General features: G+C 38.7%; 1 protein-coding gene across 1 annotated transcript in view; it reads left to right on the forward strand.

The window, feature by feature from the left end:
- DCDC1 (doublecortin domain containing 1) overlaps nt 1-24,270 on the forward strand; it is a 421,814-nt gene that overhangs the window by 62,180 nt on the left and 335,364 nt on the right. The window contains 2 exon segments of the mRNA XM_043516908.1: nt 4,518-4,723; nt 16,711-16,804. Of these exon segments, the coding sequence (XP_043372843.1) occupies nt 4,518-4,723; nt 16,711-16,804 (300 nt within the window).

Consider the following 24,270-nt stretch of genomic DNA (forward strand, 5'->3'; position numbering starts at 1 on the left):
CACCCAGTTCCGCCCCTCCACTGAGCATGCCGCATCCTCACTCCTCCCCCCACCAGCCTCCTCTACGCCCCGAAACAGCTGTTCACTGCGGGCGTAAGGCGTGGGGAAGGAGGAGGAGGTGCTGATCCACGGGGCCTGTTGGCGGGCAGGAGACACTGCGGGAGAGGGAAGTTCTGATAGGGAGGCTGCTGGTGGATGCTCAGCACCCACCATTTTTTCCCCATGGGTGCTCCAGGGCTGGAGCACCCACAGAGTCGGCGCCTATGGAAAGACATACTCTAAAAATTTGTGGCCACAGACCTCTGACCTTGGGGAAAGAAGGAGCTTACCTGATAGGCCCAGATCAACTGACAGTGTATTGATACCTTTTCTTCTGTACTTTTTGCTACAGACTACAGAGTTTGGGCTATAGAGTGTGGAGTAGGAAGAGAATTTGATTCCGGCTGTGATCTCCTCTTCATCACTAGATAAGGCAGTAGTTACCTCCACTTCCACTCAGCCAGACAATTTAAAAACATTTCAGAAACTTTTGTGTAGCATGGCAGACACTTTAGAAATCTCTCTGGAGGTAGTGCAGGAAAAATCACACAAGCTACTGGACATTTTTCACTCCTACATGCATGGAAGGCTATACATGCCAATTAACAAGGGGCTATTGGAACTGGCAGAATATTTATGGCATACTCTAGCATCTGTGGCACTTACCTGTAAAAAAGTCAGATAGGTATTATTACGTCCTTTCAAATGTGTTTGAATATTTTTACACTCAACTAGTTCTTGGTTCTTTAATAGCAATTGGAGTGCATGAAATGTCCAGATAGTGGAAACCCCCGAAAATGATGCCAAGAGACAAGGATCCAAAAATTATTAGGTTTATTTGAAGGAAAAATTACTCATCATCATGTTTGGAGAGGCATATTGCAAATTACTAGGTGCTCCTGTCAAAATATAATACCTTAATTGAGACAAGGTATCATAGTTTATTGTGAAACTCCCTCAAGAACATAAGGAGGAACTAAAGTCTGTTGTACCTGAGGGACATTTGGTAGCTCATACTTTGCTACACGCTGTGTTAGGTGTCTCCAATATTGCAGCATGCTCAGTGGCCACCTTCATCACTATACATAGGGGCTTCTTGGCTAAAATCTTCAGAAATACTGAAGGAGACAACATTTGAAGGTCATGACATGTGAAGGAACTGATGAAGCTTTGCACTCTCTGAAAGATTTGAGAGCTGGTCTCCATTCCTTGGGAGTCTGCCTGCTAGCCCGTAGGAGAAAATAGGCCTAGAAGAAAATTCACTCTAAAAGACTTCCATGTATTGTTATAACCCACAATGATCATCAGAGATGCTAAAAAAGAAGCAGAAATGCCAATGCAGAAGGCCATTTGCCTCTTCCTTCATTACAGCATACCCTACGTTCCTCACCTGGCAGCAAGTTTGATGCCATTGTTGAGAGCCAAAAGAATCTTTGAAAGAACTACGCCCCATTGGAAACCACCTTTTTATTTTTAAAATGCCTGGAGTCAAATGATCTCAAGCTGCTAGGTTTTAGCAATTATAAATGTGGGGTATTCAATTCAATTTCAATCCTTTCCTATCGCCTTTCCCTTCCCTTCTCCAGAGATCCTTCATACAAGATATAGTTAAAGCAAGAAGTGGAAGAAGTGCCCCTGAAATTCAGAGGAAGAGGTTTTTACTCTCATTATTTTCTAATTCTGAAGAAGGAAGAGATTCAACAGATTCATCCACATTCAAATTCAGGATGGTAACACTGGCCTCCATAATCCCTTTGGTAAATCCCAGAAGACTGGTTCACAGGTCTCAGTCTACAAGACTGTAAAATGTATAATTTTACATATTGATACATCTGGCACACAGGCAATACCTCAGATTCCAAGAGGGAGTATCCCAGTCCCAATACAGAGTCCTGCCCTTTGGTCTTTCAGCAGCAACAAGGGTGCGCTTCAAGTGCTTGGTAGTTGTAGCAGCTCTGAGCTCACCTAGGGAGACAAGGGATCCAGGTATAGCCATACCTCGACAATTGGCTCATTTGAGGAAGATCACTGTAGCAGGTGAATGATTCCATTCACATAATCTAACATCTTTTTACCACACTGAGTCCTAAGATCAACAAAGAAAAGTTAAGCATTGTTGCTGACTCAGAGAATAGCATTCACAGGGGCTCTATTAGATTCCACATCAGCAACAGCTTATATATTACAGGAAACATTTAAGTTGATGGTACACCTCATCAGCTAGCTGCAGGCTGTCCTACAGAGTTCTGTTCCATCTGAATTCTGTATTGCTGAAGGAACTGAAGGACAGTTGGGCTTGTTCCATCCTTTTTGCCCTCAGTTGCAGGGAGCACAAGCTCCAGGTAGAGAAGACTGAGAGATCCTCGGTGGGAGTATGCAGTTAGTGGAAATTGGAGAACTTTATGTGGGAATAATTTTGTTATTTTAATAGATCAAGCCCCAAGAAGGAGCATGGCTGAACCAGAAAGAGTTTGTTGGTAGTTTGATTTAAGGGGCCCTGAGTTGAAGATGAGGAAAAGTGAGGCAGTGCCTGCAGAATGACCTCAGACCATGAGGGGGGTGGTTGGGAAGTGGCTGCCATTTGCAGGGAGGAATGACACTTGACTGTCTCCTAAGGTAGGAGTATGAGGTCTTACTCAATAATAAGGGCTTTGAAGTCACAGAATTTCAGGGGAAGATCTCCTCCTGCCTCCAACCCAGCACACCTTCCCCTAGGCTGAAGGGATGGGAGCCACTATTGATGATTCATCTATGTCCTATCTGGACTTTTTGCTGCATATCCACCCTGTAAGAGGCTGAGTGTAGTTGGCATTTATAAAGCTCCATGGGGCTGATGCATGAACAGTGCATTTGGCATGAAGGGGCTAGTGCTGTGGGGCTAGGGCCTACTCACAGCAGGTGGAGTGTTGGGAGATATAGCAGTAAGCCTCTAACAAGCTCAGCGCATGTGCATATGCTCATAACTTGGCCAAATCTGGATCGATTTTCACAGTGAAAACAAAAGGTCCAAGACTATCCCACTTCGCAACATGAGTTGATGTGTGTGCCTTAGGATGGCAGTTTTATAAGTGGGAAAAACAGGAAATTAATGAGTTCTGCCAGAAATGTAAGGAACTTCCTAAAGGGAGGCAGGATATTAATGTGAGGCAGAAAATAGAAACTGCTCAGAACTGCCAAAACTTTAAAAAATGAAATTGACTTCTAGGCTGAGAACAAACATTCCAAAATGCCACCCAGTGACCATCATTAGATTGGATGGTTTTATAGAGTCCGATCCTCAGTGGCTGTAAATCATTGTAGCTCTGCTGAAGTCAACAGAGTCAACCCCATGTAAAGTGGCTGAGGATCTGACCCATATTACAGAATTGGAGCAGTTGAATTTCTACAGACAGGTACCCACTGAGGATATTTATTTGGGAAACAGAACCCCTGAATAAATGAGGCTCTTTCCAGCTGCACTGTAAATAGCTATGTTTTTGAGGGGAAAAAAGGGAGTGTGTCTTCTAGAACTAATCCAGATTGCAGCAAGAAGCGCTGCCAATTTATTATTGTAATTTTAATGAAAACAAGCACATGTTGACATGCGCTATATATTCCATAATGGAATAAATCTAATGTGTATGATGTTAAAGATTTGTGAATTGAAACCCACTCTCTGAAAGAAAGAACAGTGGCATTCACTTAACATGTTATCCAGCACTAATAATGGCAATGTGATCCTTACATTTTCAAAGTGATATGTGGTGATTTAGTCACGCAGCTCCTATTAACATCAATGGGAGTTAAATGGCTTAGTCCCTGAACTCTATTTTTGAAAATGTGTAGATGAGACTAAACTATTACTGACAAAAATAGTGTGTTAACTGGCCTGGTTTTAATCTGTAGCAATGTATTTTCTACAATTTACTTTCCTGTATGGCAACTCCAGTAAGGGTTCAAGCTTTTGCATGTAGTTGCAAATATATTCTGTGCCGTGGCACTAGGTAGAGGTCATCCTTTTAAGCATGCAAGGAAATCAACTGTTAAGTAGGAAAAATAGCATCCTTTATGGGATGCAATGTCAGATATGGAACTCAAAAATTGTACAAGTTAAGGAACAGGCTTAATTTTCCTGAAGCAGAAGAGATGGGAAGCAATTTTTTTGTAGGTGAAAAGGTAAATACTCCTCTGATCGGCGATAGAAGCATGCTAAGGGTGAATTTTAATTATGACTAAATTGTGGTATTACTCTTTCATACCCTGAACATCTGTTCCCTTCAGGAATGATGATTTATGCAGGCTATCAGTGGAGACAGCTTGCTACAGCTTATGTCATGGTTAGTGGGAAGCGTGTGGTAGTATTTCAGAAAATACCAGCATGTACATGGAGACAGGCCAATGTGTATTATTAATATAATAGAGAAAGGGGAGCATGATGTGTCCATTTTTAATTTTAAAGCCAAATATGTACTTTACTTTTTTCCCCTCTTTTCTTCCAGACCATCTGTCATTAATGAAGAAAGTAACTTGGACGATGAATGGTCTAGTTCTTCCTACTGGTGCCAAGAGAAGGAAAACCAAGCCTGTCCTTTCCAACCGCATGAAGAAACTTATTGAGAAGTCCTCACTGAGGTTTTTGGTGTTTAAAAATTGCTCAGGGCAGGATGGCTATGAGATTATTGCAGCACAGGACCAAATCGAAACGGTAAACTTTGTTTATTAAACAGCCCAAGTTTCCTGGGAAAAAAATTGGCCTCATTCCTCCATATTAATTATTCTTTATTCCAAATAATTATTTGATTAGGTTATAGATTTGGTTTAACATTTTAGAAAAAGTGTACAATATAGTTTGTCTTAAATTACTAAAATGGCATAATTATACAGTATCATACTCCTAAAAATACACCAGAAGCAAAAATCCTTTTCCTCGAGACTTTCTTGGCAATTTAATAGTTTCTGGGTTAATGTGGTCTCTTTATGTATGCTCTTATAACAACAAATACTTAAATAATCAGGCAAATCCATAAGTGCATTGGTAGCTTTCAAGAGAGACAGTATCTATAGATCACACTCTCAGGATTTCCATCATTATTCCATGTTATCTTTTAAATAAGTCTGAAAACGTAGATGATATCTTTTCACAGTAATACAGCCCAATTCACCTCCTATTGAAGTCTCTGGAAAGATTGCCATTGTGCGCAATGGGCATTAGATTGGATGACTGGAGCATTGACATTCCATCCTCTCTGATTTATGAATTCCTTTGAATTCCATTGGGTCCCTTTTAAAAAAAAAAGACTGTAGGAAAAGTGTAGCAAAAATTCAGGTACTTAGGGATTGTCTATATAAATATATAAATATTTCTTTTGTGGCAAGCTGGGGTCTGAATCTTCCTACACTAGCCAGCTGTGAACTAACTGTCTGTGTGGACCCTGTGACTGATGCATATTCGCAATTCATTAATGTGCTTTGATCAAGTCCTCTTTGAAACAGGACCAATTAGAGTGCCTTAATGAACTGTTAACATGCAAAAAGTACTTGTGGCACCTTAGAGACTAACAAATTTATTTGAGCATAAGCTTTCGTGAGCTACAGCTCACTTAATCAGGTGCATTCAGTGGAAAATACAGAGGGGAGATTTATATACACAGAACATGAAACAATGGGTGTTACCATACACACTGTAATGAGAGTGATCAGGTAAGGTGAGCTATTACCTGCAGGAAAGCAGGGGGAAAAACCTTTTCTAGTGATAATCAAGGTGGGCCATTTCCAGCAGTTGACAAGAACGTGTGAGGAACAGTGGGGGCGGGGGAATAAACATGGGGAAATAGTTTTACTTTGTGTAATGACACATCGATTCCCAGGCTTTATTCAAGCCTAAGTTAATTATATCCAGTTTGGAAATTAATTCCAATTCAGCAGTCTCTCGTTGGAGTCTGTTTTTGAAGTTTTTTTGTTGAAGAATTGCCACTTCTACGTTTTTCCCACCCTATTGCCAGCAGGAAATCAACCATATTAAACAGGACTTATTCAGTGCCATTATGCTGTCTGAAGCCTGACGGAGTCACGTCTAAAAAACCAGCAAGGTTCAGCTGTGTCAGAAGTTGGTCAACCTTTATCTTAATAATACTCCCTTAAAAAATTAAAAGTTGAAGATGCTTAAAATGAGAAAATATTGTTAAATAATGGATAAACCTCTGAACACTTAGGGCCATATTAACTTCCTGGCTGCAAGACCTTGGTGACATAGTTTTCCAGGAACAGAAAAACCAATATGTCAAGACATGTACAAACTGCTTGGACACTTCTGAAAAGGGTAAAAATGGTCTAACAGAGGGTGGGCCAACGCTATGAAGAAAAGTTCTGATCCATTTCCTCTTTCAGGCAAAAGTCTATTGGTGGGAGTCCTATAGATCCCTGATCAGAACTGAAAATAGCCTTTTCTTGACACTTGGCCGGGGGAGGCCAGTACTGGTGCATGCCACGTTTGTACAACTCCTACTGTGGGATGCTATATGTGCAGTCACATTGTATTCAGTGATTTGCACAGGTATAGCTGATTGGAACTGAGTAAACAATTCTGTTGATATAAAAGAAGGAATAGAATCCAGCTCCCAGTATGGCTAATGTAATTTTAAAAAACTATCAAAATTTACTTGTCTCTAAAATAAGCAAATAGGACTAAATATGCATGAAGAATAATCTGTTGAGCAAGAAGGTGCCGCAGTACATGGTCACTTTTCAGAATAGAACCACATTTAAAGCCATGAGGATATCCTGCTCCCGTGGATGAATCCACCTCTCATAGGACTTTCATTAGCCTTCATCCACCATGGGGAAGTGGGTCCACCCCACAGATATTGGGTTGACCCCATCAGACATCTGCTGCAATCTTTGCCCAGGGATCTAGAATATTTCCTCCATCTTGCTCTCCAACCATGACACCAGTAGTGACCATCTCTTTTCTAATCTGAGAGATGTTTATCAATAAGGAATGAGGGTAGAAATGTCACTGCTATTGGCTGTATCTCAGCTATCCACAAGCCAGATTAATCAGATTGTGTAAAATCCTCCTATTTTCATTTATCCACTATGTGGACCTCCTGTAGAGGCACTGCTACCTTATAACAGCAAATCTACTGATCGGGCATGCCAAGTAGGCATTTTTAACTCATTCAGGAATTTATTGGTTTTTTTTTTCTTATCCTCCCTCTGAACTGGACCAATGAAATAAACAGCCTATCCAGGTACATTTCAAAATTAAAACAAACTAGAAATAAGGATATTTGGAAAATTGGCAAAAGGAAAGAAAAAATATTAAAGACATAACAAGCTTCAAAATGCAGAAAACATCTAAATTATCAATAAGTATTTTTTCAAATATTTATATAATATCTATCAATTCATCTCTTAGATTTTTATATAATGACTTTATTTGCAACAGAAAAATAATAATTCAGCCCCTTCAGCAATAACAGAGAATATATATCAAGACTAAGGAAATGTCACCATTATTAAAGAGCTGCTTTGTCTCTGTCTGCAAGAGCTGAATGCTATAAAAGGCTAGGGTGTACTTGCGAGATCTCATCTCATCTCAATTCCTCATAATTGTTCAAATTGTGTGATTTGGTCGTTTTGTGAAGAGGTCATTTTAGAATCTAAAAAGAGGATATTCTGAAGTTCAGAATAAAAAGTCGAGGACGGGCATGTGATTTGTGGCTTGTCAAGTGGCTAGGAATCGTTCTGATTTCACAATTCTTTTGGAAAATACTCTATTATTTATTTATTTATTTTATTTATTATGGTGTATTTTAGTAACACCTACATATCCTAATCAGTGTCCTGTTGTGCTAAGCACGGTAAGGACATATGATAAAATAGTCATGCCCTGTCTTAAAGAACTTGCCATCTAAAGTTCATAATTATCCTATAAAAGTAGCTGGTGCTGGGATTTACAACCAGTTTTACCAATTATAGTCTTTCAACATTCTTTCAATATGACTTTCAACATTCACTGTTGCCTATTTGAGATTCATCTAGGTAGCAAAATCCCCTGGAAAGTAAATCAGCACTCTTTAAGAGGTCAGAGTTTGGACCTAAAATTCATAACTGAAGGATTATCCTCTTGATAAAATGCATTTATTTTGTTGTTTGTCCAGCCAAATTTTAAAAACAAACAATATGTGGGTAGGATCCAGATCAAAAAGAATTTTGATCACTGGACTAGACCTAAGAAAGAGAATACAGGTTAACAGTTCAGTTCAGAGCTATGCTGATTCCATTCTATGATGCTGAAGCATAAGAACCATATTAATTTCAAGCTCCATTGAAAACACAGGAATAAAATGGTTACTAAGGGTGGGGGAGGGGAAATGTGAGTAGCAAAAGGGTTAAATCTGTCAGAGAAGCTTTTATATTTACTTTGGTTAATCTTTGATTAAAAAGTGTTATATTTATCTTCCCTCTTCACTTAAGAAACCTTTAGAGACTGTTATGATCTATTATATTTCTGATTTGCTGATGCTTGAGGTAAATAGTGAATTTTCAACTTGATTTATTTTTCAAGGATAAATTGATCCCATGTGATTAACTGCCTTTGCAAGACTATCCTTGCAAGACATCATTCACATAATTCTCATTTATAATATACAAGACAAAACTGACAAATAGCAAAAAGTGAACTTTAATCTAGGTAGCTGAAAATATGTTACAGTCTTAACTCTAATTACTGCATCCCCCCTATTGTTCTAAATTCAGACTGTCTTCACATCTATTGAATCTGAACACTTTGGTTCAGGTATCTGCCTTTCAGAGTGTAAACAGTCAGAGCTGTTTTCAAAGAGGCAGGAACTTCAGAGCCTTGGACTCCTCTAGAAGTAACAGCAGCAAAATGATTCAAAGTGCTCAGCTATGTAGAAGCACTGACATGGGCCCCAATGAGAGAGACTGCAATTCTAGAGGTCACTTGAAGAGATGCTTTCATGCAGAATACTTCAGTTCTAAGTGTGCCATTGGATGCAAAAAGCACTGCATTGGTTCCTGTGTGGGCCATGTGCCTCTGATATTCTCATCTTTTTTTAGCTTCTGCTGTGGTGTGAAGGCAGTCCTTCCCTGAGAGAGGCTATGTAACCAATCAGGCAGTTTACTACAGGCCGACTGTGTTTATTATGTTGCCTGGAGACTGGCTCTGCTGCAGGCCTTGCTTCCAGACACTGCAGACCCTGAATCTGTATACAGTCACAGTGGTTCTCAAACTTTTGTATTCATGACCCCTTTCACACTGCAAGCCTCTGTGACCCCCTCGCTCCCCAAATTAAAAACACTTTTTTTTTCATATTTAGCACTATTATACAAGCTGGAGGCAAAGTGGGGTTGGGGTGGTGGCTTACAGCTCGCGACCTCCCATGTAATAACCTCATGATCCCGAGTTTGAGAACCCCTGTTATAGGACATATGCTGGACAAGTTTGCAACTGTTTTCTTACCAAAGGGCAGCTTTCTGGAAATTTAGAACTCAGTAGTTTCTATGAGGTCTTAACTAAAGAATACATACAATGTTTCTTTGACTTTAATGACTTATACAAACATTTAATTCTGTTTACCAAACTCAGGATGAAATCCGCAGAAGGCATTTTTTAAATATAGACTATATACTCAACTACTAAATCCCCTTTGCATCTCTCCAAACTTAAACCTGCCTTAGGCAGCAGCTAAGGTGTTGGAGTACAATGTACTTGACAATCCTGGCTGGTGGTGCAGCCCCTTCTGAACTGTTATCTTCCAGTCCATGTTACAGCAGTCCTGAAGCTACTCTAACTTGCGCTGGGGAATGAAAGAAGGAAAGAAAAAGCAAGGAAATACAAAGCTTTGTGGATTATGAGTTTTCATTATTTCTTCCATTTCATTGTATTTGGCAGAGAAACATATGCTTCTAAGGGTTTGTTTACATTTTGAGCTCAAAGGTATAATTTCTAGCTTGAGGAGACATACTAGCTCTAATCATTAGTATGGTAAAAATAGACCTGTCACTCGTGCTGTCATGGCTACGCTATTTTTAGCGAGCTAGCTCAATCAGTGCTACCATGGGTATGTCTCCTAGAGCTGGAAATTATACCTTCAAGCTCGAAGTGTAGACATACACAAGTCTGGTGCATGATGACAGTTGCAGAATGTTTCTGCTCTTGGAGCAAGACATGTGGCTTACTGTTACAGTTGAACATGGAACTAATATAACTGGACACTTTTTTTTTTTTTTTTTTTTTACAATTTTTACCACAGTGGTAGAAAAAAGGTCATTATTTCAAGCCCTGGTTTTCTATATGGGCACTTTGAAAAAGGAAGGTCACCTGGATGACCTGGAATGGGCATGATGGATGAATAATGTCTTCAGTATTTCCTCTTCTTGTTTCTTTTCAACAGTTCCATGAACAGGGAATTTCACCTGGTCAAAGTATTGCCATTTCTGTCATCTTTAAAGTAACTTGTATGCTATTTTCTTTCAGAGAATGACAGGAAATTTCACTGGCATCATTTCAGTGACCGTTTCAGCGTATGTCACACAATTCCTAGAGTGATTCACCTTTTTAGTGAACATTAAATTTGCATTCACTGCACACTATTGCACAATTCCAGAACTATAGATAGTTCATATGCTTAAGTACTGTGGTTACTGTACAGATTGAAAAAAAGGAACATTGGGTATTAAAACATGCATTCTTAATAAAGTATGTGTTGCATACTGATAATATTTAAAAGAACACCACAAAAGATTGTAATTTCTTAATGAATTGTCTTACCCATATGATGCTCAACACCTTATATTATTAAATCTTAAAGATTTTTAATATTATACATTTATTTTTTGCCACTTATACTATTTGTAAAGTTAAAAGTAACTGGTTTCTGGCATAGTGAGGGAGAGCAATTCCATAGAATTGTCTTCTGAATGCATGATGATGGCTCAGATGCTTGGAGAAATACCACTGTATTTTCAACAGGGCTTGGGAATTTGGGTATGACAAACCTGTTCCAGCATGATATACAAATCATGGATGGGATCTCTATAAAAGCTATGAGAAATGACTAGAAAACAGCAGGAAGATGCAGATATGCAGTGTAAGTATAGTTTAGGATTTGACCTTGCATGCAGAAGCAATAGTGTGTGAGCCTCAGTTATAGTGGTATGTAAAGGAACCAAACTTTTAGGCCTTGTTTGATTAATAGGCTTATAAATACCATTCTTACAAATCCAGGACACTTTAAATACATTGGAAAAGATCCTTAGGTCAAGCCAAGATATGTTTCGTACAGGACCTAAAGGAAGGGGGCTGAATTGATGGGTCTGAAGACACTGCCACAAATGGTACTTCTTCACCTTTCTTTCCTCTAATCCTGTGGGCATGTTCAGCCTCCAGCAAAACTTAAATTATGCCCAGGATTGCTCAGGAATTCTGAACATGTCTTTTTTGCCCTCTGTGCATTGCTGGAGGAGCACAAAATCCTTGGAGCATGGCCAAGGTCATTGGTAGAACCCATCTAGCATTAAACAAAGATGAACAAGATTTATGACAGCCAAGATCTTTGATGTAATAGCAGCTGGTATCTTGAAGACCAGGAGTTCCATGAGAACTCCTTTAGGTTACACATTTCAAAGAAAAGCACAGTTTCCCTCTGTCAATAGCAACTATTTTGTAGGTAGGCAATAAGATTCAGACAGTCAAGATCTTGTCAATACTAAATGCCTTGATTAGCCTATCACACTTTCAGGCAACGTTCAGAAAAGTTTGTGAAAATAAGAAAAATGTGGAGACATTTTTAATATTCAGTTCTCAGATCTTTAGGTCAAACAAATCTGGAGCATTCTAGTAATGATTTAGATGCTGTGATTTTTGGAAACAATAAGGACATGTGATGAGGCAGATAGGCCCCCATACTGGCAATGAGATGTTTAATGAAAGCCTTTGGATCCAATTTATCCCTCCCTTCTATACCTACAGCAGACGTCAGACATGGATAGGGGAGCTAAAAGGAGAAGATCTAGCCCAGTCCAAGACTGCCTAGGAAGAACAGCAGAGTGCTGCTTCTCCTGATGTGAGAGAAGTCTGGCTGAAGCCCAGAGACTAAGCTAGTTTGCTGGTTGGATGATCCTCCTGCTCTAAGGGGTGGCCCAACCATTGATAACTGGCTGACGTATGGACTGTTGAAGACAAGACCTGAATAAAAGGGTGAGGTGCTACAGAAGGTCATTGGACAATCCTGTTTTTTTGTTTCTAATTTCATTTGGATTGTAACACTCCTGAAGGGGTAGGACTTATATGTGTCTTGGCCAGAGGGCTAAAGTGCCACTACCACTCAAGAGGCAGCAAACTATCAGTGGAGAGCCAAGGCTGGGCAAGTTGTGATGTGATGTGATGGGCCATGAGAGGGCACTGCAGAGATCACAAGAAAAAACAAAATGAAAATAAATCTAAGAATTGGTCTTCTTCACAAAGCGGAATCTGGTTTAATAAAAATCTTTCTAGCTGATTATAGACTTTCTTCTTGGAATCCATGTCAGTATCCATAAAAAGCCACATACATGATGATGAAGCTGCTGATTCCAAGAACCATTCCTGAAACACATGAAACTCTTAATTGCACATGATTTTTGTTTTTAGGACAAAGGAAGGCTTTTATCTGAAAGTTCAAGGATAAGAGATTGCCATTGTATATCTTTCAGAACTCATCATAAGCAAGGTGTCTTGTGCAGTGAACCTCTTTCTAGTCCTGTAACAATTAATTGAAATTCAACTAAAACATGCCTGGGATTTTAAACTCCACAACGAAATAAACAGTTTGTCACAAACTATTACTGAAGATACAGTCTGATTGTTAGGCTCCAACCTGGGTCTGGGTGTTTTGGGTTAGAGCCAGGGTTTGTTTCTCCTGTCCCAGCGTCACTCAGCATTCTCTCTCAGAAGAAGCAGACAAGCCTTCTTATCTTACCTAGTGGGGTCTGATTGGCCACTGCCTCTTCCCAGTCCCTCCATCCACTGGAGGATCATAGATTGCAAGGCCAGAGTGGACCGTTGTGATAATCTAGTCTTACCTCCTATATAACACAGACTATAGAACTTCCCCAGAATAATTACTTTTTGGACTAGAATTTATCTTTAAAAAAATCCAATCTTGATTTTAAAAATTGCCAGTAATGGAGAATCTGTCACAAACTTGGGTAAATTATTCCAATGGTTAATTACCCTCATTGTTAAAAATATACATCTTATTTCCATTCTGAATTTGGCTAGCTTCAACTTCCAGCCATTACATTTTGTTATACTTTTTGCCTTCTAGACTGAAGAGTCCATTATCAAATATTTGTTTCCTATGTAGGTACTTACAGAGTGCGATCAAGTCACCCCTCAACCTTTCTTTTGTTAAGCTAAATAGATAAACTTAAGAAATTCAATCACTATAAGGCATGTTTTCCACTCCTTTAATCATTCTCATGGCTCTTCTATGAACCCATTCCACTTTATAAGCATCCTCCTTGGTTTGTGGACACCAGAACTGGACACAGTATTCCAGCAGTGGTCACACTATTGCCAAATAGAGAGGTAATATAACCTCTCTCCCCCGAGTCAAGTCATGTTTATGCATGCAAGGATTACTTTAGCCGTAAGCTTGTTGGTCCTGACAGTATGAGGCTTCTCTAGGCAGTGCTTGGACATCTAAATTCACTATTCGTCTTTCCTAGGCAATGCTTTTCCTTGGGTGGTTTGTCAGTGTAGCAATGCCTCCGATGGGGGGCAGCGAAGGCCTGGTACACCCTGTCACAATATCCCGTTGCTTCAGAATGAAATTACAACAGGATGTTGAAAATGTCATAGGTATTTTACATAATCTAGACTGCTGCAATATTTTTATGTTGTTCACTTTTCTTTTAACATCAATTTATTTTTGATATATACAAAAACTAGAAAGAAATGGAAGGAATCACTGAATATTAATTAATCACATAGAAGTGTACACAAATGCTATAGTACAGCTTTGATTTTCCAAAACTGACTTTTTTCTGAAACAGGGTCCCTCAATCTCTATTCATTTGAATTTAAAATACTGTTGATTACGTGCAACCTAATTGTCCAAACTTCCCCAGGGTGTTCCAAAGCATTTGGATAATAGAGTTTGTACTGCAGTCACAGCTTCTATCTTTACTATCAGGACATTATATCCAAAGAGTAACCAATTTCCTAGTACTAATGACATACATTAATTAACACAAAAACAACCTCTTTATTCAGTTATGGATGGGAGATGAAATGAAACAGTGGTTACATTTCTAGAGTTTAACATATATTGAGAGCTTTGAATTATGATTTTAGAAAGTATTAGAGGCAGGCCAGCCCCCACAGCTTCCCTTCAGCAGCAAATACCACAGGGGTGTTTTCACCTCTGCTGGTGTGTCAAAACTCTTCCATCACCCAAAGGGAGCCATTTGCTTCAGTCACTTCAGTCTTCTTAAGATATTGCCACATTGTGTTTTACCTCTAGTCTGATCCAGGATCTCTGCCTACACACCCAACGATTTTACACAGGGCAAATATCTTTTCTGTAGCTTAGTTAACTAAGGAATGATAATATTTCCTTGTACTCTTTATTGAAATTGTGAGTTCTTTGTGGAAGAATGTCTTGTAATGTGTGTATGTACTGCATCTACCACTGACAGTATGTCTACACGGGGATAAAAGCACTCTGGCTGGCCCAGGTCAGCTGACTCAGGCTTGTGGGGTTCAGGCTGCAGGGCTAAAAATTGCTGTGTAGACGTTGGGCATGGGCCTGAGCCCAAGCTCTGGGACCCTTCACCCTTATGGTGTCCCAGAGCTCGGGCTCCAGCCCGAGCCCAAACGTCTACACAACGATTTGTCAGCCCTGGAGCCTGAGCCTGAGTCAGCTGGCATAGGCCAACCACAGGTTTAAAATTGCTGTGCAGGCATACTCAAAGAGGCCCCAGTCTCCTTTGGGGCCTCCTGGCCCTCACGTAATGCAAATGATTGATGATGATATCACAAATTGTTTTTTATGAAAGACAAAATATTTAGGGTCAGATCCACAGTCCAGGTTAAGTCTCCTTTGCACCACTGGAATGATATAAAGGTGACTTACAGCTGCCATAAAGGAGCAACTGATGATTCCCTTGACAAAAGGGGGAATTTCTGGTGCTGTAATGCCTGCATAGCCAGCTTTATGCCGTATGCTTTCCCTTCCATGTAGGGCGAGTTTTGAGATGGGTTGAGGACATGAGGGCCAAGAGAGATGTCACCTGCATAAGTTAGAGCAATCAACAATAAGGGCTGCCTTCAGGACTGGGGGAGATGAAACAGCTGAGGATCAAGCCCTTAGGTTTTCTTATGAACAGTAGTATCTTAATTATAAATTATCTTTAGAGCTGCAGGTTTGTCATCATAAGGAAAAAAAGGTCATGATAATTTTCCTGTTTGTCGGTGACTTGTGTCTGTGTGAATTTAATAAACTCATCCTGCAGCTGTGCCTCCTGTCCTGTGGGACTGGACCCCAGCATTGTGACCTGGTGCACAGATTCACAGCGCTGCTCAGGTTTTGTTCAGCTACCCCTCTATCATGACAGGGTGGCGGCCAGGCCAAATTTCAGTGAGTGGCATTGTAACCTGGTGTGTGGGGTAGCATGCTGCTTGAGTTTAGCCTGACCACCCTTCCATCAAAGGCGGTTGAGCCAAACCTGGACAGCGCAGTGATTTTGTGTGCCAGGTTGCAACTCCCAGAATAGCTGCAGAAGCTGTTGCTGTGGGGGTGAGTGCAGGGCAAGCTGGGAGCCAGGAGCCAGGCCCAGCCCCTCAGAACAGGAGACACTGCTGCAGGGTGAGAGTGGGTTGGGTTTTCTCTCCAACTCCCTTCCCCTCCTCCAAGGCCTCTCCTTCTCACTGTGCCAAGAGTAAGGTTGCAGTGCAGGGGCAGAGGGTGGCACTGCAGGTGGTCGGTGCCCCTTGGCGGGATGAGGAGGAGGCAGCAGTGGAGGAGGAAAAGGATGCTGGCCTATGAGGAATAGATGAATTTCATTTGTCACAGCATTTTTTTTATCATAAATCATGGAGAGGTCACAGTAAATCTTGTAACTCATAACTTCTACTAAATTTACCATGACTGCCTGGTGATTTTTGATAAAAAATGCTGTGACAAATCTGAAGTCCCAATTACATTGTCCTTTAAAACAATTGTAATGATCTCTATAGTTGACAGTCCTATCCACTATCTATTTAAAAGTATGCCGTTTTGTTATTTTTCAGTATTTCAAATTATTTCACATTTTGTGAAAATTATTTATCACACTAGATTTTTTTGAAGATTTCACCTTTTTTCCTGCTTCGATAGAATTGGATTTTCTGAGAAACAATATGGAATGTTCAGTTTCTTTCTTGTTGTAAATTTGCAATTTACTGGATTTAGAGTCAGTACTAAGTAATTCGTACTTAGTCTGTCCATGTGTCTAGGTCAGGGAAAGAATCAAAGGTCCAACAGCTTTATACCATGAATTTACCACTGTGTTCAGGCTGTTATTTAATTCATATAAGTATGAGGTTTAAACTGGATTAAGACTGGTTCTGCAGTTTTTTATTGCATTAAATAGGATTTAGCCTTGAACCATCTTTAGTGAGACAGTTTTGTTTTTGTGAAGTTTTTAGATGCTTGCACAACAAGAATGAATCTTACTTCACCAGCAAAGCATCTGTACAACATTCATGGAGCAAAAATGGAAGATCTCAGCAGTGGTAAGTAGAAATGTATGCAAAACAGATAAGTGTTTGGAGTCTTATTTCCAATGCAAAGAATTCAGAGAGAAAGAGTGGTGGCTGGAATTAACTAATATTTTTATCTCTAATATAGACAAGTGCATGGAATTGCACCACAAATTGAAAATACTCTAGAAAATAAATACATTGGTACAACCATTGCCATGATCTTTAGTATTTTGTTTTCATAATTGATTTTCTGTTGTATCCAATTTATTTTACCCAGCCTTCCATTATTGATAGAGAATCATTTTGTCTGCTAACGCCTTTGCTCTTTTTTTTTTTTTGTGGTCTTGTCAATTTCTAGGCCAGGAACTGTTCTAAAATATATTTGTAAAGTGTTACTAGTACCTACAGCACTGTGTGCTGAAGTGCAGTTTTACAATCTAGCTAGAGTCATAAACTTGTTCCTGCTTTCCTCCAGCTCCTGGGAGAAGTAAGTAACATGCACTAGTCCTCTATGATACAGTACTGTCAACATTGCCTCAAACACTTAAAAATAATGAGTTAGATCCCCAAAAACTTGAGACTGGCTTAAAAATAATGAAATTTTTAAAAATACATTTGGATTTTTTTATTTGCCTTCTAATTTCTGGGTCTTTAGGATTTATATTCTCAAGTTTTTCTCTGCAACCAGAAAGGCTGTAACTTTTTTTTTTTTAAGAAAGCTGAGATTGTTATGTAATCATGTGACTCTAGCAGCTGGACTTTAAGAAAAACTCCAAATATTGCTTGCAACAAATGTATTGTCTGCAGTAAATTGCCTGCAATTGTTCACAATAAAATCACAAGAACTGGCAATTCTGGACTGGCTCTAATGCTCAGACTGGTGTGTACGTGGTGGTAACTGTTTCCCCAACAGTTTCCCCTGTTTCTTTATGCCCCCTAATTCCTTTGCATAGGCACTCAGGAGAGTTCAAGACTGAGCCTTATATAAATAATACATTAATTATAAACAAAAACACAGTAAGAGAATGTAAAAGTTACAGTTTTTAAAAGCGATGCTTGAAAAGGTGATTATTTACAAACCAGAAAGAACTCAACTTGTCTTCATATTCCAAGTTGGGATTGCAGGGCTAGCAGTTAGGAAAACCATATTTTTAATAGTAAACTAAGTATGTTTGATATGAAAGTGAGAAATAGTAAATATATAACTGATGAGAATATTTACAGAGCCACTTTTATAGATTAGAACCTCATATGATTCTCACATGTTATTAACTGTTTACTTGACAGCATTAAAATGAAGCGATAGGAAATAGTTTCTTCTGTGTACCCTCAGGGGTTCTTGGCATCAGCAAGGCAGTCTATACCTCATGCAGTCGCACAACTCCTCCTCTAACTACAAAGTTGTTTGTCCCTTGAATGAATCTGAACTGCTCACGTCTATTCCCTAAACAGTTCATGAAAATTCAGATTGTATAATATCATTTTTTAAAAAGAAGCTAGAATAACATAGGTAAAATCAAGTTGGGATTGCCTGATTTATGGCTGTTCATGCAAACTTAATTCTGCTCCTTGTACATATACATTATGATTCAGTCTTTAATGACATGATCACATACTGTTTTGTCCACAGGATCCCTGCCCCACTTAGGGGTGCACAGTATGGACGCACAAATGCTTGAGTTTGCAACCTAAATAATATTATTTTAATATAAAGTTTTTGTAGTTTTTTTAAGAGAAAAAAAGTAAAAATTAGTTCTATTATGAGATGCTCTAACTACCCCCCATTATGCATCATCATAGTTTGAGTCAGCATTTTGGCACTGACTGCTTGTATTTGAGATCAGGTCTAACTACATTAGCTGGCAGTAGCAAAAGGCTATTATCCCAGAGTGGGGAAGACCTGCTGGGTCTGGGAGGTGGCTGGTGCAGGAGGAGCCTGGCTTAGTGTTCTCTATTTCTGCCCTCAGGAGATACGGAGGACGGGTTCCTGCCCCATTGTGGTGCTGCCAGAGGATGGCATTCGATCCTGGGGATATGTTATTCTTCCAGGACAAGGGAGCCCATCCACATTCTTTTTCCTCCAGCATTCCTCCGCTACAGCTACTCCACAAATCCCAGGTTTCCACAACAGCTTGTAGTGCTGCTGGTACTTTTGCAGTGGTATCAACCCAACCTCAGACTATTCATGTTTAATTATTATTTTGCCATGCTGCCAAAATTTTCCAGAGGAACACAAGCAAGAGTAGGGAAGTGGTGGTGATTTGAACAGTTTATGTCAGACTAGATGATTATAATAGCCCTGTCTGTCCTTAAAAATTATGAATCTCTGAAATGGAATTTTATGGGACAAAGAATAGCCTATCGGCATTGCCCTTACCTGACTATCAAAGGTTTGCTGCAAATAATGCAGTGTTGAAGCTTCTCAAAGAAAAGGTTACAAGAATGTTTTATACCAGAAAGTGTTAGGCAACCTAAATATATAGGGATTGCTACCAGCTTCCCTTTAATAACCTTATTATTTGACAAATAATATGTGAACATGTAATTAAATAGTCTTTTGCAATGCATACATATAAGTAGCATAAGCTAAAGTTGCATGTGCAAGCTGAACTCTGGCATTTTCTGACTTTTGAGCGAATTAACCTCTCAACCTTAATGTTCCGTTAACATACATTTTTTTTAATTTTATCTAAACGAGTTTCGTTTTGAGCCTATCATCCAGGCTCCTGACAAATATGATGACTTCATAGACAAATAATGGAAGTTATTAAACGATTTCTAATTCTGCATCTAATTATAATACAGCATTGATTTATAGTTATATTTAAAAGTCCATTTCCAAGCCCCTTTTTCTTCTGCCTTCTAAAGAAAATTCTGGTCTAACAAGTCATTTCATATGGGGAAAAGAAATGGTTAAAATATTTTAAAATTTGGATACTTTACTAGGCCAAAGGAGATGGCTTAGTGGTCTGGTAAAAAGTGTTTTGACACTTTAGTTCCTTGGTATTTTCCTGTAAAACTGGAACCTGTCCTTCCTACTGTGTTTTTATTGGCCCCATACCAAAGCCCATTGAGGTCAACCGGAGTATTTCTGTTGACTTCTTTGGGCTTTGGTCTCTTAGTCATTTTCCTAGATTATGAGATAGTAGCTGCCAAGGGCAACACAAAAGGATGCCTATGTCATGGGACAGCAACATATTGAAAACTCTAGCGTTATATATGCAATATTATTATTATTTACATTTTATTATATTTCAAAATAATATCATTAAAAGAACACAGAAAAATTCTAAAATATATTTTGTATCAAATTAATAATATTGTTCCATTTACATATTTAGAATTTCATTGCATTATCAGCCCTTCTTGAACAACAACACAGTAAAAGTTGTTGTATGCAATATAGTATGTTTGTGATGTGTGATTATATATCTGTAATACAATTCTAAAATAGATGTACAGTACAGTATACCTTATAGAAATTTAGTCCACAATATCAATGTAATCTTTCATTTTTCTTATTACTTTGTTTAATATTCATCTAAAATAATTACATTAAAAAATTTGAGCAGCCTAAAGTCTGTAGAAACTTTTATGTTCTTAGCTTTTTCAGCACAGTGTTGACTTCTATGGGACACTGCTGGCTGAGGAAGAAGTCTCTTTTTAAGAGACATTGCGAACCTGCAGTGACCCTGGACAGCTTGTTAACTAATGCAGAGCAGCTTTGGATGGTATGGTAAAATGGAAATAGGGTTCTGCTGACTGTGCAAATATAAAAAAAAAATCTAGGACATACAACAACATTTACATTTAAAAATAAGACTGTGGGCTCAATCCTCAATCCCTGTCAGCTGCATTGAGCAGCTGGAAAACTGACCTGAAGGTGCAGCTGAGGTTTGCCCCCCAAATTCCCTTTACACAGAGATATTCTTGGGTGTCCAAAGCCAGTGTAACCAGCTCCACACATCCCCAAGTCCCTTGCTCTGTGCAGAGAGTATGCCAGGAGCAGGGAGGGGAAGAATGGGCCAGAGCTCACACTGTTCTGTCAGATTTTTGGCTGGTGCAGCAGACACAAGAGGTGACACAACCCTGGACATAAGTTCCACCAGGGGCCATTTCAGGCCTTGGCTGGCCCCAGGTTTGGCAGTGCAGGAAAGTGGCTTAGAACCACTTTTTCCCTCTCCATCCTCAGCTGCAATGTGTGTAAACTTGGCACAGTTGGGGATGGAGGATTACACTGTACTATGTCTAACAACATCAAGAGGTTGGCTGCTATTGTACCTGAGTACATTTCTTGCTATATAGTATGTTTTAAAAGGCTTGATACATATGAAATTAAACTGCTAATTCAATGAAAGTCTACTGGACTCCATAGCTTTGAAGGTTAATCCTGATTCTTTTGGGGGAACTCTGCTTTCTACATTAGCTATGTGTTTGTTGAATTAGTCATTGTGATGTCTTTTCTCTACAGTGAAATCTTTTGACCGTATCATTTTATCTCTCAAACTGCCATAGGTGATCTGCAAAAAGTTTAGTATTGGAGACTCGTATATTGGTGATGCACTGAAAAAATGACTGGGTCTGATTTTCTACTACTCAAAGTAGGTGGAAAATGTGACTAAATCGGGAAAGTAGCATTTTACTCACTTTCAAAATGTCTACGATGACATAGAGAATTAGGCCTATTTGGTATGACAATAAATTGTCAGCAGAATGTGTAGTAATAAAAACATACAATAGACAGCATCTGTACAAGACCTTCTAAAGCTTTTTTTTAATATAACATAGGTACCAGAAATGTTATATGCTACATAGTTTTGAAAAATATTGTAATCTGACATCACATTTATAGCTGATACACCAGGCTGACCTCTAAGTGCTAGAATCTGAACTTTTTAAAGGCTCCCTCTCCCTTTTATTTTTTAAATTATATATTTAAGAATACTGGAATCCACTTATACACATTACCAACAACAGTGCCACCTTCAGGAAAGGAAAATGAGAAAACTTTTATTGCATGAGTTAAATACAAAGACGGCTGTTGACATTTGATGAACTTTTAAAGGATAGTTTTGACATTCTAAGAGCATTTTGGTTTGATGCATTTAAATGATAGTGAAAGAAAGAAAGACAGAGAAAGAGAGAAAAAGAAAGAAAGCTTAATTTCTGGTAGTGTCTGCACTCTTGATTTATATTGTAACCTAAAATGCCTGGCAAAATTATTTTCTGGTATCTCAATATTATTGCTTTGTGAGGTTCACAGAGTTTCGATTAATCTCTGATGCTGGACTGCTTACCTTAGTTTGGCAGAACCTTATCTTACTGCTGTTGCTGTTCTCTGACTTTTCCAGGTAGTAGTGTTTTGTGGGGTTCATTGCTCCTGTAAAGACATTAATTTCACATAAAACGAGTCTTCTAAGAATATTATGTTGTCTAGGAGAGCTCAACAGGGAAAACTGCATAACTAATGACAGGTTTCAGAGTAGCAGCCGTATTAGTCTGTATTTGCAAAAAGAAAAGGAGTACTTGTGGCACCTTAGAGACTAACAAACTTATTTCAGCATAAGCTTTCGTGAACTACAGCTCACTTCATCGGATGATCCGATAAAGTGAGCTGTAGCTCACGAAAGCTTTTATGCTGAAATAAATTTGTTAGTCTTTAAGGTGCCACAAGTACTCCTTTTCTTTTTGCATAACTAAGTTATTCAGAAGTGAGTTCCATACCTTTCCCAACTGCTCCTGGGGAGGAATGCAGAACTTCATTTAGAGTGATGGAAGGATGGGAAAGAAAGGCACAAACCCTTCCTTAGCTTCCTCTCCCACACTTCCCAAGCCTATTTTTCAGTTGGGGAGAGCTTTATAGTCTCCTCAAAAGACTAGCATGGGTGTGGTCTCCCCCAGAGAGCGCTGCAGCTCCTGGAGAGGACTTGTGAATCCTTCTCACACAATAGTAGGCTTACAGGGAGAGTAGGTCATGGGTTTACCTAGTTCAGAAAACTATCAGACAAGAATCTGAACATTAGAACCTTTGCCTGAATCAAAATTTTGAACCAGTGGAGGTTTGTTCAGTGCTAAAAATGTGTTAAGTCATTTATTAGGTAAAAAAAGAAGACAGCTCTTTTAAAATGAGATCTGAAAAAAGCAGCTTCTTCCTCAGTCAAGATTATTTGCAATAGCCTGCCAGAGAAGTCAGCACAACTTGGGTATGAAACATTCAAGAAAATTAAAACTTTTACAGGCTTTAGCCTGCTATAAGTTTGTATTGTAGTTATTTTCAGTTAGAATAAATGTTAATCAAATAAGAGATATGAACAATCTTATATAGATAGTAGACTAAACATCTATATACTGCATCATCATACATCTATTGCTGTATTTTAACATATATGTACATAATCTCACACCCTATATATATGCAATACACTCCACTCAACTTCATTTACTGTAATGGTGTGTGACAAATTTGGACAAGAGAGGCCTGTAAACAGAATGACAGTTTAAAAATGAGGACAGATATTGTTAGATTCAGTTATGAATACAATACAAAACATCTTCTAACATTTTGATTTTAAATCTTTTTAATATCTTAACTTTTAAATGAGAATATAACTACTATAATAATTTTATATGTATCATTTTTGGTGCTTGAATTTTGTGCTTTAAAAGGTATGAGTTTAAGGCTGTTTTTTAACTTGGTTGTCTTTCACATTAACATCTTTTTAAGTACTACCGTGATATAAGTATTCACAAGAACAGGTAAAAAATTATAAGTATGTAATTATAGTGATTCATTTATTCAAAAGAAAACTAGTACATGCTATGTTAAGTTAGGTAGCTTTTACTAATTGTTATAGAGCTATGGAAGCTGGTGATCATGTTTCACTTTGAATTGATACAAGTAATTAGGGATGGTTAGATGATACACAAAGTGTAGTGAGGCTTTTGTAACAATTAAAAATGGTGAGCCTTGTAGGAAGGATGATAGAGACAAACATCTTCCATGTTATTAGGAGATACTGTAACACGATTACTCTCTTGTAGGCCATCATAAGTTGTCACTTTTGGTTGCTGTTGGCTTTTATTTACAGTGGTCCCATGTGCTACCTGTTTGCAAAAGTCACAAGTCATGTCATAGTGTCTAGCAAAATGTGTCACCATTGCATAGGAATGGACTGAGAAGCTAACTAAAAGGCTTGTGTAGCTCTTTTTCTTTGTCTTGAGGCCTAATTCAATACAATAGAATTTTTAAAAAATAGTGTGTTATAGTATTGAATACCTAACAAGCACTTCTTTGAGTTCAGAGTAGTTGGAATTACTTGATATTTTGATGGTACCAACAATTACTAACATGAGAGGAAGGTTGAATATTTCAGTCCCAGACTATTTTTACTTTTATATAGCAAGTTATTTAAATACATTAATTTTGTACATTGACCTGTTATACCCTCTGCTGTTTTTTTTAAAAAAAGTGCAGGGTGGTGGAAGTTGAGAGAGGC

The sequence above is a fragment of the Dermochelys coriacea genome, chromosome 6, assembly GCF_009764565.3.
Source record: "Dermochelys coriacea isolate rDerCor1 chromosome 6, rDerCor1.pri.v4, whole genome shotgun sequence".
NCBI classification, from domain to species: Eukaryota; Metazoa; Chordata; order Testudines; family Dermochelyidae; genus Dermochelys; species Dermochelys coriacea.